The sequence below is a fragment of the Rhincodon typus genome, chromosome 7 (genome assembly GCF_021869965.1).
Source record: "Rhincodon typus isolate 14 chromosome 7, sRhiTyp1.1, whole genome shotgun sequence".
NCBI classification, from domain to species: domain Eukaryota; kingdom Metazoa; phylum Chordata; class Chondrichthyes; order Orectolobiformes; family Rhincodontidae; genus Rhincodon; species Rhincodon typus.
The window spans coordinates 93,201,857-93,218,942 of record NC_063338.1 but is presented as its reverse complement, the minus strand read 5'-3'; the positions used below and the strand labels follow the sequence as shown (position 1 = coordinate 93,218,942).

General features: G+C 40.3%; 1 protein-coding gene across 1 annotated transcript in view; it reads left to right on the top strand.

The window, feature by feature from the left end:
* cfap65 (cilia and flagella associated protein 65) overlaps positions 1 to 17,086 on the top strand; it is a 405,073-nt gene that overhangs the window by 321,912 nt on the left and 66,075 nt on the right. Inside the window, exons 13-18 of the mRNA XM_048599270.1 lie at positions 2,292 to 2,516; positions 6,404 to 6,562; positions 8,172 to 8,337; positions 11,840 to 11,968; positions 12,886 to 13,108; positions 15,472 to 15,600. Of these exons, the coding sequence (XP_048455227.1) occupies positions 2,292 to 2,516; positions 6,404 to 6,562; positions 8,172 to 8,337; positions 11,840 to 11,968; positions 12,886 to 13,108; positions 15,472 to 15,600 (1,031 nt within the window). The remainder of the gene's footprint in view (positions 1 to 2,291; positions 2,517 to 6,403; positions 6,563 to 8,171; positions 8,338 to 11,839; positions 11,969 to 12,885; positions 13,109 to 15,471; positions 15,601 to 17,086) is intronic.

Below are 17,086 nucleotides of genomic sequence, written 5' to 3'. Positions count from 1 at the left end.
GCTGTGTTCATCCAGCTCTACACCTTGTTAACTCGTAAGAAATCTTAGGTTTGGAGAATTGTGCACATTTGTAGTTTCTTTAAAGTCAGAAATGGGAGATTATAATGGAGAATAAAGAGATGGCAGACCAATTAAATACATATTTTGGTTCTGTCTTCACAAATAACGTACAAAAAAATGTTTGGGTCACAGGGTCTAGTGAGATGGAGGAACTGAAGGAAATCAGTATTGGTATTGAAATGGTATTGGGGAAATGAATGAGATTAAAGTCCAACAAATCTCAAGGGGCTGATAATCTACATCCCAGAGTACTTAAGGAAATGCCCCTAAAAGTAGTGAATGCATTGGTGGTAATCTTTCAAGATTCTATAGACTCTGGAGCAGTTCCTATGGATTGAAGGGTAGCTAATATAGCCCTACTGTTTAAAAAAGGAGGTAGAGAGAAAATGGGGAATTATAGACTGACTAGCATGAATTGGTAGTTGGGTAAATGCTAGAGGCCATTATCAAAGATCTAATAGCAGAGTATTTGGAAAACAATGACAGGACTGGACAGAATCAACATGGATTTACAAAAGGGAAATTAGGCTTGACAAGCCTCATGGAACTTTCCAGAGATGCGACTAATAGACTCGACAATGGGGACCCAGTGAATGTTGTTTACTTGGACTTTCAGAAGGCTTTTGAAAAGGTTCCACATTAAAGATTGCCATGTAAAAATTAAAGGACATGGGATTAGCGGTAGTGTACTGGTATGGATAGAGAATTGGTTGGCAGACAGGAAACAAAGAGTACAAATAAACAAGTCTTTTCAAGTGGCAGACAGTGACTAGTAGGGTACCACAGGGATCAGTGCTTAGAGCTCAGATGTTCAAAATATATGTTAATGATTTAGATGAGGGAACTAAATGTGAATTCTCCTAGATTTTTTATTCATTCATGGGATGTGGGCCTCACGGGCTAGCCAGCATGTTATTGCCTATCCTATGTTATCCTTGAGAAGGTGGTGGTGAGCTGCCTTTTTGAACCACTGCAGTCCATGTGCTGTAGGTTGATCCACTATACCAATAGGCAGGGAATTTCAGGATTTTGACCCAGTGACACTGAAGGAACGGCAATATTTTGCCAAATCAAGATGGTGAATGGCTTGGATGGGAACTTGCAGGTGGTGGTGTTCCCATGTAGCTACTGTCCTTGTCCTTCTATAGGGAAGCGGTCGTGGGTTTGGAAAGTGCTGTCTGAGGATCTTTAGTGAATTCCTGCAGTGCATCTTCTAGGTAGTACAAACTGCTGCTACTGAGTGTCAGAGGTGGAAGGAGTGGATATTTGTGGATATGGTGACAATCAGGTATCTTTGTTGTGGATAGTGTCAAGCTTCTTGAGTGTTGTTAGAGCTTCACCCATCCAGGCAAGTGGGGAGTATTCCATCACACTGCTAACTTTTGTGTGGCATGTGTGGATATTCTCCAAATCTTGTTGCATTTGAACTTGGACTACTTTAGTTTCAGATGATAAAAACATAACTTTTGCACTGATGCATTGTGCTCTGCCGTCATTGAAGATTGGGATATTTGTTGTGCCTCCTCCACCTCCAATAAATTGTTTAATTGGATGTGACAGGACTGCAGAGATTTGATCTGATCTATTGGTTGTGGGATCACTTAGCTCTGTCCGTCATTGGCTGCTTATGCTGTTTGGCACGCAAGCAGCACTGTTTGTAGCTTTTAGGTATGTCTAGTGCTGCTCATGGCATGCCTCCTGCACTCTTCTTTGAATCAGGGTTGATCCATTGGCTTGAATGTCATGGTTGAGTGGGAGATATGCCAGGCCGTAAGGTTGCAGATTGTGCTGGAGCAACTCTGCTGTTCTTGATGGCTCACAGTACTTCATGGATTGCCAGATTTCAGTTGCCACATCTGTTAGAATTCTGTCCCAAAAAAGTCCCCATGTGCAAACAGTTAATCAAACCACGGAGTGCAAATTGAGCAAGTTCCAAGGCACCTCGAAAGCTCCCACATGTTGCACAATGTGTTTTACCAGGAAGGGCCAACGTAACATTGCCTTCCCTCAGTTTTTTAAAAGTTTCATCCAAAAAGAGAGGCACCTATAGCAATGCAGAGCTCCTACAACATGGTGTGAAGTGTCAGCCTAGATTGGGTGCTCAAGTCTCATGAGTAGGGCTTGAAATTTGAAATGTTTTGACAGGCTCAGCTGACATTTATGACCGATTATAAATGACAGAAAAGAATAGATACATATCCAAATCCTTTCTCTTGAAATTTTTTTTGTAGGAGATTAGGTTGTACTCCATGGTTGAAAAGCCACAGATAATTCTGGATGGAAATGGATATCTGTACTTTAAGCCAACATGTGTTGGCACTTTGTCGGAACGATCCTATCTCATTAAGAATGTGTGTCGGATGCCATTGTACTTTCAATGGAAGATATCAACAGCTAACTCCAGGGTCTTGTCTGTTCAACCAACTTTTGGGATCATTCAGGCCAACGAAGCACTGGTGAGTTCCAGATCCAATTTTGCAGTTTAAATAAACCAAAAGAAGCAGAGTGAGTAAATGCACTTTGTGCTGAGGAAGTAATTTCCAAAGCATGGAGGACCCTGTCTTTGATCCCCAGATGGGCACTAAATTATCTTCCCTCCTGCTGGAGGAGTGGTTATTGGTGCTACAATCAGTACTTTTAGTATTAGGAGAGGGAGAAAGTAAGTCAGATTTATCTGCTTTCATTTGCCCCGTTGACAGTCACTGGAATGTCAAATGAGAACTTGTTCTGACTTACTTATGATGCCTACCCTGAATGAATAGCTTATCAGTACCCAGGATACCAAAGCTAGAAAGGGTATGTGATGATGATGTCATTTAGATTGTCCTTCCTCACCATCATATGTCCCAAGGTATTCTGTGTTAAAGGTGAACCATAGACCAATGCATGAGGCTGCTACACATTTTACCCATAGTTCTAAAAATTGAACTGATTTGCACCCATACTGCTTCAGAGTTATAGCCTCCATTGTAATAGATCGCTTGGCTTTGCATACAGTGTGCAATCTCTACCGCACACACCAAAATGACCAGAGAGACCATTAGAATTACAAATGATAAAGTTCAAAAAGAGGCTGTGTGACCATTTGTAGAGTTTTCCAACTAGTCCCATTCACCTGCTGTTTCCCTGTTGATCTCCACATTTCTTTCCATTTGTGTTTATGCAATTTTTAGTCTTACCTTAGATCCTTTCAGAAGTACAGCACTGTTAATTGCTGCAGTGAATCCTCTGCACATCTTATATTTAAGGGAGTGTCCGTAGTTCTCAATATCTAGCTTTATGTTCATGTAAACAAAGGCCATCACAATACGATCTTCCTATGATCTAAAATGGATATTCATGTCCTTTAGATCGTCATAGAATTCCTACAAAGTGGAAGCAAGCCATTCAGCCCATTGAGTCCACACCAACCCTCCGAAGAGCGTCCCACCCAGACCCACCCTATCCCTGTAACCCTACATTTCCCACGACTAACCTACCTAGCCTGCACATCCCTGGACATTACGTACAACTTAGCACAGCCAATCCATCTAACCTGCACATGTTTGGACTATGCGAGGAAACAGGAGCATCTGGAGGAAACCCGTGCAGGCACAGGGAGAACATGCAAACTCCATACAGACAGTCGCCCGAGGGTGGAATCGAACTCGGTCCCAGGCGCTGTGAGGCAGCAGTGCTAACCACTGAGCCACCATGCTGCCCGAGACATCTTTGTGGATGTACTTATTCTGTCTTGTGGAAGCTGGATCAAGCTGGGGGAAGATGAAGCCAGATGTGAAATCTTAAACTGCTTTATTTTTGCCATAGATGGACAAGAACAGCAATCAAATTCACTTATGTCAATCAGGACAGCTTAGCCTCACAAATCACAGAATGATTAGGCACAGCAGGAAACCATTCCATACTGTGTTAATACAAAATACATCCCTATTTTAATGACTAGAAACGATTAAAGTGTTTCTGGTACAATAGGTATGATTTACAGTTGTTTGTTTTTTTTGTTTAATTGGTGTGACTTGTTTCAGTTGCCATGACTGGCTAATTTTTTGCTGATTAACTTGACTCAGCTGCCCAAGTTGGAGGACATCAAACTTTACTGCCTTGTTTATGATCAGTTTTAGAGGCATAGCGTATTACATCACAAAGAATCTGTTTTTGGGGTGGTTACAACAGGATACTTAGATAATCATGTTATGATCGGGCAAAGATAACATGATTTTATGAAAGGGAAATTTTGTTTAATGAATCCAGTATTTGGTAAAGTCATAGCTACAGTAGTTAGAGGGGAACTGGTCAATGTGATGTACTTAGATTTCCAAAAGATATGTGCTAAGATGCCACCTCAAACTCTGCTGTGTTAAATTAGAGCTCATGATGTAGAAGGTAATGGATTAGTATGGATAAAGGATTGATTAGCTGGTAAGAAACAGAGAGTAAGGATGAATATGTTTGTCTCGGGTTAGCAAGCTGATATTCTTGGACAGCCACAGGGGTTGGTGTTAGATTTTCAACTCTTCATAACCCAAATTAATAATTTGAATGCGGGGACTTGACATATGATAGCTAAATTTACCAATGACACCAAGATACGCAGGAAAGTAAGTTGTCGAGAAGAGCTAGAAAGTCTGCAGAGAGTTATGAACAAGTCAAGTGATCAGGCAATAATTTGCAGGTATGAATTGTTCACTTTGTCAGGAAAAGATAAAAAGGTATTAGTAAATTTAAATGGGTTGCAGAAGTTGGTGGTACAGAGGGATCTGGGTGTCTTTGTACGTGAATCAGACAAAGTCAGTCTGCAGGTGTAGCAAGTGATTAGGAAGTCAAATGGAATGTTATCATTTATTGCAAGGATAATGGAATACGCAACTCAGGAAGTTTTACTGCAGCTGTACAGGGCATTGGTGAAACCACATCTGGAATATTGTGCACGGTTTTGGTCTCCTTAATGTAGAGAAATAAAATTGTTTTAAAAGCAGTTCGGAGAAGTTTAATGTGACTCGTTCCTGGGATGAAATGGTTATCTTACAAAGAAAGATTGAAGTTTAGAATAATGAGAGATGATCTTATTGAAACATATAAAATCATGAGGGGAACTTGACAGGTTGGATATCTGAAGGATGTTTTTACTTGTGAGAGAGATTAAAACTAGGGGACATCGTTTAAGAGGTCTCTCTTTTAAGACCGATGAGTTTTTTTTTCTCTGAGGGTCGTTAGAATGCAGATTTCTCTTCACATGAAAGTAGTGAAATAGTCTTTAAGTTTTTTGAAGTCTGAGTTAGATAGATTTTTGAGTATTAGAAATTGAGGAAGTACAATAGACCACATATGGGTGTGTAAACTCCCAGAGGCTGTAGGCAGTTACATTTCTCACCCCCCACCGAGAGCTGCTCTTCAGATATTCTCAAAAGCTACTTTTTGATTCTTCAGCAACACCTTTTTGACTCTCCTGTATTTTAGTTGCTATATGGGGTAATTGGACTCACACAAAAGTAGATTCAACAATGTTCTAATAAACAAAAACAACTCACAATGGAAAGGGAGATAACAAGGTGTAGAGCTGGATGAATACAGCAGGCCAAGCAGCATCAGAGGAGCAGAAAAGCTGACGTTTCGGGTCTGGACCACAATGGAAAGCATTAATTCCAAGGAACCATAGTATTAAAATTGCGCAAGACTAAAGGCATAGAAGAATGAGAGAGCTGAGGGCATGGCTGACAAAGATGGCACAAAGGACATCATTGATGTGTGAACGAATGTAATTCAAGGAATACAGAGATCAATGCATGGTGTTCTTTTGGCTTTGGCAAATGACTCATGTCAGGGTTAAGACAAAATACATCAGGATCTAGATGGGATAAAGATGAAGTATCATTTACCAGTCTGGTAAGAGATACAATGATAGTGAAGTTATTGACTCATGCTCTATAGATTAATGTATAACCAACTAATAAGAAAACAATGGAATTACACAACAGGTCACTAGACATCTAAGGGAAGAAAGTCATGGGAGTATTTCAGGTAAGAACCTCCGTCAGATCTTAAGTAGATAGATTATAACAACAAAATATTCTTTTAAATAGCAGTATGAAATATTACATTTAAATCTCACAGCAGTATATTGATATTGGTGACTGACATTCTCTACTCTCTGAAGACTTTTCTGCTTTTTCTATTTGCCTTTGGGGTTTAGGTAACACTGGTCACTGATTTTTGTTGTGCCATTGCTATGTAGCCTATGTACTTTATTTTCTTCGTTCATGGGATGTGGGCATCGCAAATTGCTTATCCCTAAATGCCCTTAAGATGTGTCAATTTATTGTGATGTGTTATGGGTTCTTTGCAGACACAAACTTGGTCTTTCTATCCACAAGAACAGCGGAAATATTTCCTGAAACCTTACATTTTCATATGGGGAGTGAAAGGTCCACACTGCCCAGACCTAGGGAAGAAGATCCGCCTCACCCTCCGAGTAGTTGGTGAAGGATCAAAGGGCAGAATAACGGTAAGGTTAAAGCAACAAAATAAGGCATTTTTTTTTTGTAATGGTAACCATCACCCCTTCATTCATCTTCTTCTTTGCTCCCCTGAAGGTAGTAATTAGTTTTTTTTTACGGGGGTAGTGGTGAGGAGGGAATCAGGCTCACACAATTGGCTTGATGATACTTTGTATTTTGGGGGTCAGTTAGCTCAGTTGGTTGGACAGCTGGTTTGTGATGCAGACTGTCCCGACAGCATGGATTCAATTTCGACTGTACTGACCTAGGTCACCATGAAGATCCTGCCTGAGTTGTGATGACCATCAGATTAAACTCACCACTGGTCATGTCTTTCTAATGAGAGAACAATCGTCTGGGATTATGGCGAGCTTACCGTTTACTTTGTACAAAAGACCATTGTTAATTTTTAAAAAATTATTCCTTCATGGGCTAAAGGTGTCACTGATAAAAACCAACATTTGTTGTTCTGATTGCCCTTAAACTGAGTGACTTATTTGGCCATTTCAGAGAATAGTTAAGAGTCAACCACTTTGCAGTGAGTCTGGAGTTACATGTAGGCCAGGCCAGGTAAGGATGCAGATTTCTTTCTTAAAGGATATTGGTGAATCAGATGGGTTTTTATGATAATCAGTTTTAGCTGTTGCGGTCACCGTCACTGAGACTAGCTTTCAAATCCAGACTTGTTCATTGAAATTACATTTCACCAGACACTTAAACCTCTGGATTAATAAATCACTGGCATTGCCACTACACTACTATCTATTATGTGTCATTGCAAGCAATTTCAAATGGCACTCCAGCTAATACTAGGTCATACAACCCAACCCAACATTATACCTCACTAATTTACATGCTTCTAGATCTTTCTTCTAGTGTTTTGCCAGCAGCATATGTCAGTGCACGTGAATGTGAATGTCAGCTGCAATTTTGACCTTTGTCAATGAATTCATCAAGGTCTATTGAAACTGTCCGAAACTGTCAGTAGGAGTGCAAAGCCTTTGATCAATCTGGCAACATCCTAAAAGTAAAAGGCCAAAATACTCAATTCCTCTACCCTTTAGGACACTTCTTAAGAGGTGATGATCAAATATGTAACAACTTGGTACAGCTAATGAATCCAATAAGGAACTCAGGCGAAATTTCTTTATCTAAAGTTTGGTGAGAATGTTGAATTTGCTGCCGCATAGTGATGTGGAGATAAATAGTTTGGATGCATTTAAGTTGGAGCTGGATGGCAGAGAGAGGAATGGGAGGCTGTGTAAACAAGAGTGGGAGGAGGCTCAAATGGACCGTCAACCCTAGTACGGACCAGTTATGTTGAGTGAGCTATTAATGTGCTGTAACTTCTGTATAATGCTCCAACTGGAGATGCAACTTGCATCATTAACGTTCTGAATTCAACTTCGCTTAACTTAAATTATTAAAATCAATGAGACATATTCTCAGTGCTTATTATTGTGTGAATGGGTGGTATTAATGTATGTTTTTGTCCATTCCACTGTAGTCCCTACTAAGCAATTTTCTAATGGTAGATTGATCAATTTTTGCCATCCGTTTGCAGTGCTTCTAAGTTATATCAGCAATGGTTACCTATCTGCTAAACATCTCCTTTAGGCTGAGAAAGACCATATACATTTGGGAGACATCCTGATTGGCAATATTAAGTCAGATGACCTTGTACTGGTCAATAATGAGCCATGCTCTTTGAATTTTGAACTGAATGTCAAGCAGGACATCACTGGACTATGTGATCCTGATGAGGTGGTGAAAGATCCGATGGGTAAGTCGATGAGATATTGGTCAAGCATTTTGTGATTGACAAATTGAGAATCTTCTGAATAAGTTTCTGTTGATAGTAGAAGGAAGGGCTCACTGAGGGAGTTAAGGATCTTTGAGATCTGGGCAAGAGTGAACTAGAGTAAGAGACAGGACAAGAGGATAGGATTCCATCATAGAGAAGAAGTATGTGAATGCAATTTGTGTTTGGTACTTTGGAGAAGCAAGATAGTTAAGACACACAATAGCCAGAATACAGCAAAGAGAAAAAGGGTCATTACTTTAATTGATGTGAAGGGAAAGTTGTCCTCTGAGGGTAAGACTAAGTAGAATAGGCCTGTATTCTCTGGAATTTAGAAAAATGGGAAAGTAATTAAATGAAACACAAAATTCTGAGAAAGTTCGACAAAGTATATGCAGAGATTCTGTTTCCCTTGACTGGAGAGTGTCAAACTGGGGGCATAGTCTTATGTTAATTTAGGACAGAGATAAGAGGAAATTTCTTTAGTCAGAGAGTTGTGAATGCTTGAAACTATCCAGATGACTATGGATGCTAGGTTGTCGAATATTTTTGAGTCAGCAATCAGTGCATTCTTGAGTACTAAGAACACTAAGAGATGTGGAGATTGGGTAGGCAACTGGAGTTGATTTTGAAGATCGGCAATTACCTTAATGAACAGTGCGGCAGGCTTTATTAACTGTATGGTGTACTCCTGCTCCTGTTTCTTGTGTTCAAAAATAGCGGCAGAACTGGAAATAAAAATATATTACATCCAGCAAAATATTTATTACTTAGGCAGGAACTAGATAAGCATAGTCTTGAATATTAGGATTGGTTGAGATAGGGCAGAATACAAAATGTTGACTTTAATTCCCAGGAGAGTGATTTTGGAAGATTGAATCATTCCATATAAAATAAACCCTTCTAGTAATTTTTTTTCTTTATTCATTCACGGGCTGAGGGCATTGCTGGCTAGGCAGCATTTATTGCCCATCCCTAATTGCTCAGAGGGCAGTTCAGAGCCAACCACATTGCTGTGGGTCTGGAGTCACATGTAGGCCAGACCAGGTAAGGATGGCAGTTTCCTTCCCTAAAGGACATTAGTGAACCAGATGGGTTTTTTTTTCCGACAATCGACAATGGATTCACAAACATCATTAGATTCTTAATTCCAGATATTTACTGAATTTGAATTCCACCATCTGCCATGGCAGGATTCAAACCCAGGTCAACCAGAATGTTATTTGGGACTTTGGATTAACAGTCTAATGATAATATCATTAGGCCATCGCCTTCCCAGGTCAAGTCCCACGTTCTGCTCGGACATCTTCTAGGGGTCTGTCATACAACGTGATATCCCTGCAAGTTGCTATTCTGTTTAGCAGGACTTAAGTGTTTTTCCCAGGTGTTGGACACAGATTCTGGGATAGAAATGCCTGCAACTCAAAAGGTGTAGGATGTAGTGTGGCTTCTACTGAATGATAAATAACAGAAAATCAGTCCACTTTGTATGATAGAGGAATGTAAGACCTTCTGGACAAAAATTGACAAATTTTGAAATGTAAGCTGTTCAGCCCTGTTGCATCCAGTTGTAAATGGTGGTGGATGATTAAACAACTCACTAGAGGAGAAGGCTGCACAAATATCCTCATTATGAATAATTGTGGAACCCAGCATATCAGAGTAAAAGGTAAGAATAAAGCATTTGCACTGATCTTCAGACAGAAGTACAGAATGGATAATTCAACTAGGCCTTCTCCAGTTTTCAGTAAATTCTATTCACTGCATGTGATATCAAGAAATGGCTGAAGGCACTGATACTGCAAAGACTATGGGCCCCGAAAACATTCCTGCAATACTACTAAATCTGTATACTCCAGAACTTACCATACCCCAAACCCAGCTGTTCCAGAACAGCTACAACACTGGTATCTACCCAGCAATGTGGAAAATTGCCCAGATACATTGTGCACACAAAAAGAGGAACAAATCCAACCCAGCCAATTATCTCAAGGTCATAAGGCTGTTTGTTGATGATTGCTCAATGTTTAGCACTTTCAGCTCCTCAGATGCTGAAGCAGTCCATGTCCAAACGCAGCAAGACGTGGACAATATCTTGTTTGGGATTACAATTGGCAAGTGACTTTCAAGATGCGTGAGTGCCAGCCCAATGTCCAGCTCCAACAAGAGGGAATCTAACCATTGCCATTGACCAGAAACTGAACTGGACCAGCCTTGTAAATACAGCGGCAACAACAGATCAGGTTAGGAATTCTGCAGTGAGTAACCATCTCCTGATGTCTCTCCATCATTTAGTAGGCACAAGTCAGAAATGCAATGAACTTCTCACTTGCCTGGAGGTGTTCAGCTCCAACAACACTCAAAAAGCTTCATACCATCCAGGAACTGCAACCTGCATGTGTACCACTGTGTGTACCATCGACAAGATACACTGCAGAAATTCATCAAAGCTTCTTAGACAGCACTTTCCAAATCCATGACTAGTATTATCTAGAAAGACAAGGCCAGCAGATGCATGGGAATACCACCACCTACAAAAACCTCTCCAATCAACTCATTATCCTGCCTAGGAAATATATCAATGTTCCTTTGGTGTTGCTTGGTCAAAACCCTTGCATTCCCTCCCTAGTGGTATTATGGGTCTATCTACAGCCCATGACTGCAGTGGTTCAAGAAAGCAGCTCACCACCTCCTTCTTAAGGGCAACTAGGGATGGGCAATAAATGCTGGCCAAGTCATCGACATCCACATCTCATGAATGAATATAAAATACAATTTAGCTCACATTGCCTCGTCTGCACAAGGCAAGAATAGTGGAGTTTTTGATCAATCGTAGCAATCATTGTCTACCAATTAGTCTACAACAAAACCAGGTGTGATGTGATGAAACTGCCAGTGGCAGAAAGCTTTGAGGTAGAAAGTCATCTATTTCTCTTAAACATGTTGGTCTAATTAAACATTTAAGATGATTAGAGCAATTGATAGGTGATGTGTTATTTCCTCTGGTGGCAGAGTAAAATTAAAGGAAGGCTGTTTAGAGGTTATTTCGAGAAACACTTTATTGACACATTTAGCAGTAGAAATCGGGAATTCTCTGCCCCAAAAAGCTGTCAGTGAAAAATTTCCAAATTGGTACAGGCAGATTTTTGTTTGCCGAAGGTAGTAAGAAGTATGGAACTAAGGTGGAAAGATGTTGTCATAGTCAGGTGTGATCTAATTGAATGGCAGTGGTTTAAGCTTGAGTGGTTGGGCTCTTGTGGCACAATGTTAGAGTCGCAACTTTTGAGCAAGGAGTCCTGGGTTCAAGTTCCACCTGGCCCAGATGTAGGTTACAATGTGTTGAAACAGGTTGATTAAAATAAATAGGCTTGAGTGATTGAATAGCTTACTTGTATTCCTGTGCATACCCTGCACTGAGACTAGTCTATAATGTGTATTCCTGTTATGATTTATTCTCTTTTGTTGGAAATGCATGATGTCTTAGCTTTTAAAGTGAAATATCACCATGGCACAATTCCTGCGAGGTCAAAAGTCTGCTTTCGGTTCACTGTCCGGCCTGTTCGAAGGCTTCGTTACACCTGGACAATTAGCTCCAAGATTCTCTCTGCTAAAGGTAGGTATGTTTGTATATATGTGGGTTAAATATTGGCATTTTGCACCAGGCAGATTGCTCTATATCTGGTCTGGACTGAAAGGATAGAAGTTTCTTCGCTATAGGCTGTAAGATCCATATGTGAAATGTGTTTGGGCCACTCAATCTGGTTTAAAACAGGTTGGGGCATAAAATGGCCTCTAATTTGGCATTAATTGGCATCAAGTGAATGAGTTGGTGAGTGAAATTGAAAACGACTGATCAAAAGAAGAAAACGTTGTATTCTTATAGTACCTTTTATGACCTTCGTCCATCCTAAAGCTGTTTGCAATCCATGAGGTATTTTATGATCTGCAGTCATTCTTGATTTGAAACATGGCATCTAATTTGGACATATAAAGGACCCAGAAGCAGCAATATGGTGACCTGAGACTTGTTTTACTGATGTTTGTTGAGGGATAAATTTTGGCCAGAAAATTATTGAGAATGCCTCTGCTTTTCTTCAAAATAGTGCCAAGGGACCTTTTACATCCACGTTGGTGGGGGAGTCACAGATTCATACAGCGTAGAAATGGACCCTTTGGTCCAACTGATCCACGCTGACCAGACATCCCAATCTGATCTAGTCCCGTTTGCCAGCATTTGGCCTATATCTCTCTAAACCCTTCCTATTCATATACCCATCCATATGCCTTTTAAATGCTGTAATTGTAACTGCCTCCTTCTGTTTGATCTCTCATCCTAAAGATGGCACTTTCAGTTCACTTGAATTGCCCTGGAATGACAACCTAGGTTATGTACTGAAGTGTTGGAATGGGTCTAAACTCATGTCCTTTCACTCTGTGGTGTAAATGTGCATCCTGGTTTTTGGAATGAAAATGCACCTACCATGTATTTCGATTGATCTTAACTGTTTTTCATTTGTGCAATATTTTCAGTGCTGGAACCTGATGAAAGTAAGGAGGGAAAACCTTTGTGTCGTGTGACAGCTGATGGAGTCTACCCAATGATATTCATCTCGGATGCTCGTTGTCTGGGGAGCATTAGTGGCATCAGCAAGCAGCAGCTCTGGCGCCTCTTCTCACTGGACACACTCAACGAGTACCTGCAGCGTGATCCCACAGAGAGTGAGCAGCTATACCAGGTGCCAACCAGACACTGGTGAGTAATCCTGCCAAGTACGTGACAAACAACCGTGACTATAGAAACATTGAATATTGGAGTAGGATTAAGCCATTCGGCCCATTGAAGCCATTCAACCATTCTACGCAGTCGTGAGATAGATCCTCTATCTCAACGCCATCCTCTTGCTTTCTCACCTTACCTCTTGACACATTTGGCTTCTAGTAGTCTATCTATTTCTTTCTTAGATATATTTAATGACGTGTCTTCTTAATCATAGAGTCATACAGTACGGAAATAGACCCTTCGGTCCAACCAGTCTATGCCGAACATAATCCCAAACTAAATTAGCCCCTCCTGCCTGCTCCTGGCCCCCATCCCTCGAAACCTTTCTTATTTGTGTATCTATCCAAATATCTTTTAAACATTGTAATTGTACTCGTACCCATCACTTCCTCAGGAAGTTCATTCCACACGTGAACCACCCTCTATGTAAAAAATTTGCCTCTTTTATCTTTTTTAAATCTCTCTCCTCTCACCTTAAAAATATGCCCCCTAGTCTTGAAATACTCCGTCCTAGGGAAAAGAAAATTACCATTAACTCTATCTATACCTCTCATTATTTTATTAATTTTCATCAGGTTGCCTCTCAACTTCCTGCACTCCAGTTGAAAAGGTCCCAGATTATCCAGCCTTTCTTTATAACTCAAACTTTCATACCCAGCAACATCCTGGTAAATCTCTTGATTAGTAGAAAATTTCATAGGTTCACCATCCTCTGCATAAAGAAAAGTTTCCAGGGTTAATGACCCTCAGGTTAAACTCACCACCAATCATCTCTCTTCAATGAGAGTCTGGTAACTTTTAGTGACTGGTGTATTGAGTTTCACTGTGCTTTTATTAGCTTTTCACTAAACAGGTGAAGAATTCTGCAACAGGTGTGATGAACCAAATTGCCTCCTGCTATGTTATACATTTTCTCCTTTCCCTTTGCAAATTGTATATGTTATAATTACATATGTTTTAATTCCTTTTGAGCTTGTGTTATTTCGATAAGGCTACACCCCCTTTAAGGCCAACATGTTACGTCTGAGTTCATTGGCCAGAAGGGAATTGATTGCTCCAGATCTCTTCAAAAGAGGGTGATGTATATCTGTAGCATAGCTTCTACCCATTTGTAATGCAGATGGATGCTCAACATCTTCAAGTTTCTCAAATACTGGGCATGCAGTGTTAATTAGACATTCTTCTAAACTCGTCAATTCTAATTTTACTTTTTGTATAACTAGCTGGAAGTGTGTGCTGGGACACTTCTTGGAGAGAAGAAGGTTGAGAGGAGATTTGCAAAAGGTTTGCAAAATCAAGAGTGAGCTGAATAGAGTAGATAGAGAAAAGCGGTCCCCATCATAAAAAGAACAAGAGGGTATAGATTTAAAGTGATGTGCATAAGAGGCAAGGGTGATGTAAGTAAAGACTTGCTTACACTGAATAGTTAGGGTATGGAATGTACTGTCTGGAAGAGCGGTGAGGACACTTTCAATTGAGGCATTCAAGTTGACATTGGATGATTATTTGGATAGACATAGTGCAAGGGTCTGGAGGAAACATGGGAGATTGGCATTGGGTAATGATGCTCCTTGAAGAGCCAGTGCAAGCACAATGGGCTAAATGGCTGCCTCCTGCACCATATCAATTTTGTGTGTTGGACAATACGTGGCAAGGACAACAGCACACCTTAGCTGACAGACTTAACTGAACATCATTTGAAGACTGATTAAGAAATGCAAACACCAGGGAAGGAAATCAGGTGAATTAGAGTCAAATTGGTTACAGAAGGAGAAACAAAGAAAGGGAAGGAAACATTAGATTGAGGGGGAGAGATCCAAAAAAGTGATGGGTAGGAAAACGAAAATAAATCTTTCTTGAAAATCTTTATGCTGGATTTACAACGATCAGAACAGAGGAAGGGTCACCGGACCCGACACATTAACTCTGTTTTCTCCTCCACAGCTGCTGCCAGACCTGCTGAGCTTTTCCAGCAACTTTGTTGTTGTTGTTGTTGTTGTTAAATTGTTCTCTTTCTGGAGTGAGGCTGTTGACTGGCATTGCATTTTCAAATTTTCACTAGATATTTTCACTATTAATTATGAGCTCTAACTTTCTGCAGCATGTTTAATGTGTAAATAATATAGAAATCCAGAGTTTGCTTGAGATATTGTTTGTGTGAGTTAAACAGTGGAACAGCATCGAGCGACCAGTGATTTCCTGAGATCCATGCCACACAATGCATCTCTTGATCCTCTACACTTGTTGGCCAAGTTGCATAAGGGCATGCAATACAAAAACAATTTTATTTCTTTTGTGGAAGATTTGGCTAACAGTCTTCTCTATTTCTCTTGTAGCATGAGTCGATGTCCCTCGGTGTCTACTCCAGTGATGGTGGATTTCAACTTTGGAGCAGCACCCATCTGTGCAGATCCATCCATTGTCCTGCTAATGATTGAGAACAAAGAGATGACACCTGCTGACTGGTGGGTACCACATGCATTAGACAGGAAGGCAGGAGGAACTTAACCTGTGATCAAATTACAGTGGAAAAGTCTAATATCCTTATTCCACGGTTGTGTCATAATAAAGGCAGAACTGTAAAGATACAGGTTTAATTTCACTGAACACAGAGGAAGACCCAAGAGAGAATTTCTCCAAGTAAGGAAAGAAAGGGCTCACATTTATTTAACACTTTGACATACCTCTCCCCCACTGAATTGCTTTTCCAAGTCTCTCTTATTTGTTTATGAAATGTGCACTTCACTGGCTGAGCCAGCATTTAATGACCATTATTAATTGCTCTGGAAAAGGTAATGGTAAGCTACCCTTTTGAGCTGCGCAGCTCTTGGAATGTAGGGGCACCCGCAGTGCTGTTGGGAAGGAGTTCCAAGATTTTGACCAAGTGATGGTAAATGAACGGCAATAGATTTCCAAATCAGGACGGTGAGTGGCTTGGAGGGGAACTTGCGTGTAGTGACATTCCAATGCATTGACTGCCGTTGCTTTTCATGATGGTAGAATCATGGATCACTCTTCGAAGGTGCTGTTAAGAAGGGAGTTCCAGAATTTTGACTGAGCAAGAGTGAATGGATGATGATAGATTTCCACATAAGGATTGTGCGTGGCTTGGAGGGAAACATGCTAATGGTGACATTCCCATCATCTGCTGCCCTTGTCTCCCTTTGTGGTAGAGGGATTGAATGTAGTCAGCCAGTCTATAAATTGTCCAGCTTCTGAAGAAATAAAGAAATTATGCAATGAGCTTCAATTCTCAACATTACTTTGCTGATGATTCTGCCAAATTTTGAATGTGTGGTTATGTATGGACTCATTTCAATTTCATACCTGTTTCTCTCAGATATTTTGCTAGATAGAGAGGGAGGGAAGGCTTCAGGACATCAGTGTTAAATGCTCTTAAAAATATTTGGATTGGATTTCAGGCAACATTTCTTTTTTAGAGGTTCATTGACCCTTTCCGTGGATTGCCAGGCAACCTACTGTGGTTGGTTTTACTATAGGCCTTCAAAGGCAAGTTCCTTCAGAGTAGAAAAAACATTTCAAGTATATGTCAGGTGAAATGACAATTATCTTCACATAATTAAGTCTTCAAAATGGTGACGTTTTTAATAAGATTAGGTGAGTAGAAAGTATTTCCACTGCTAGGAGTATCAGTAACTAAAGGATACAATGGTAGAACAACCAGGGAGGAGATGAGAATTTATTTTTGCGGCATATTTTCTGCCCTGGAATGCATTGCCTGAAAGGAAGTTGAAAACAGGTTCAACACTAGCTTTCAAAAGATAATAATTGAACAAGTAGCTGAAAAGAAAATATTTGCAGGGCTGTGGGAAAAGTGCTAGTTGGTGGGGAGAGAGATTACTTGGATCGGATTTTCAAAGATGCTATACAAGCCAGATGGCCTGAATGGCCCTTTTCTGTGCTTTATGATTCCGAATGACTTTTCTATGA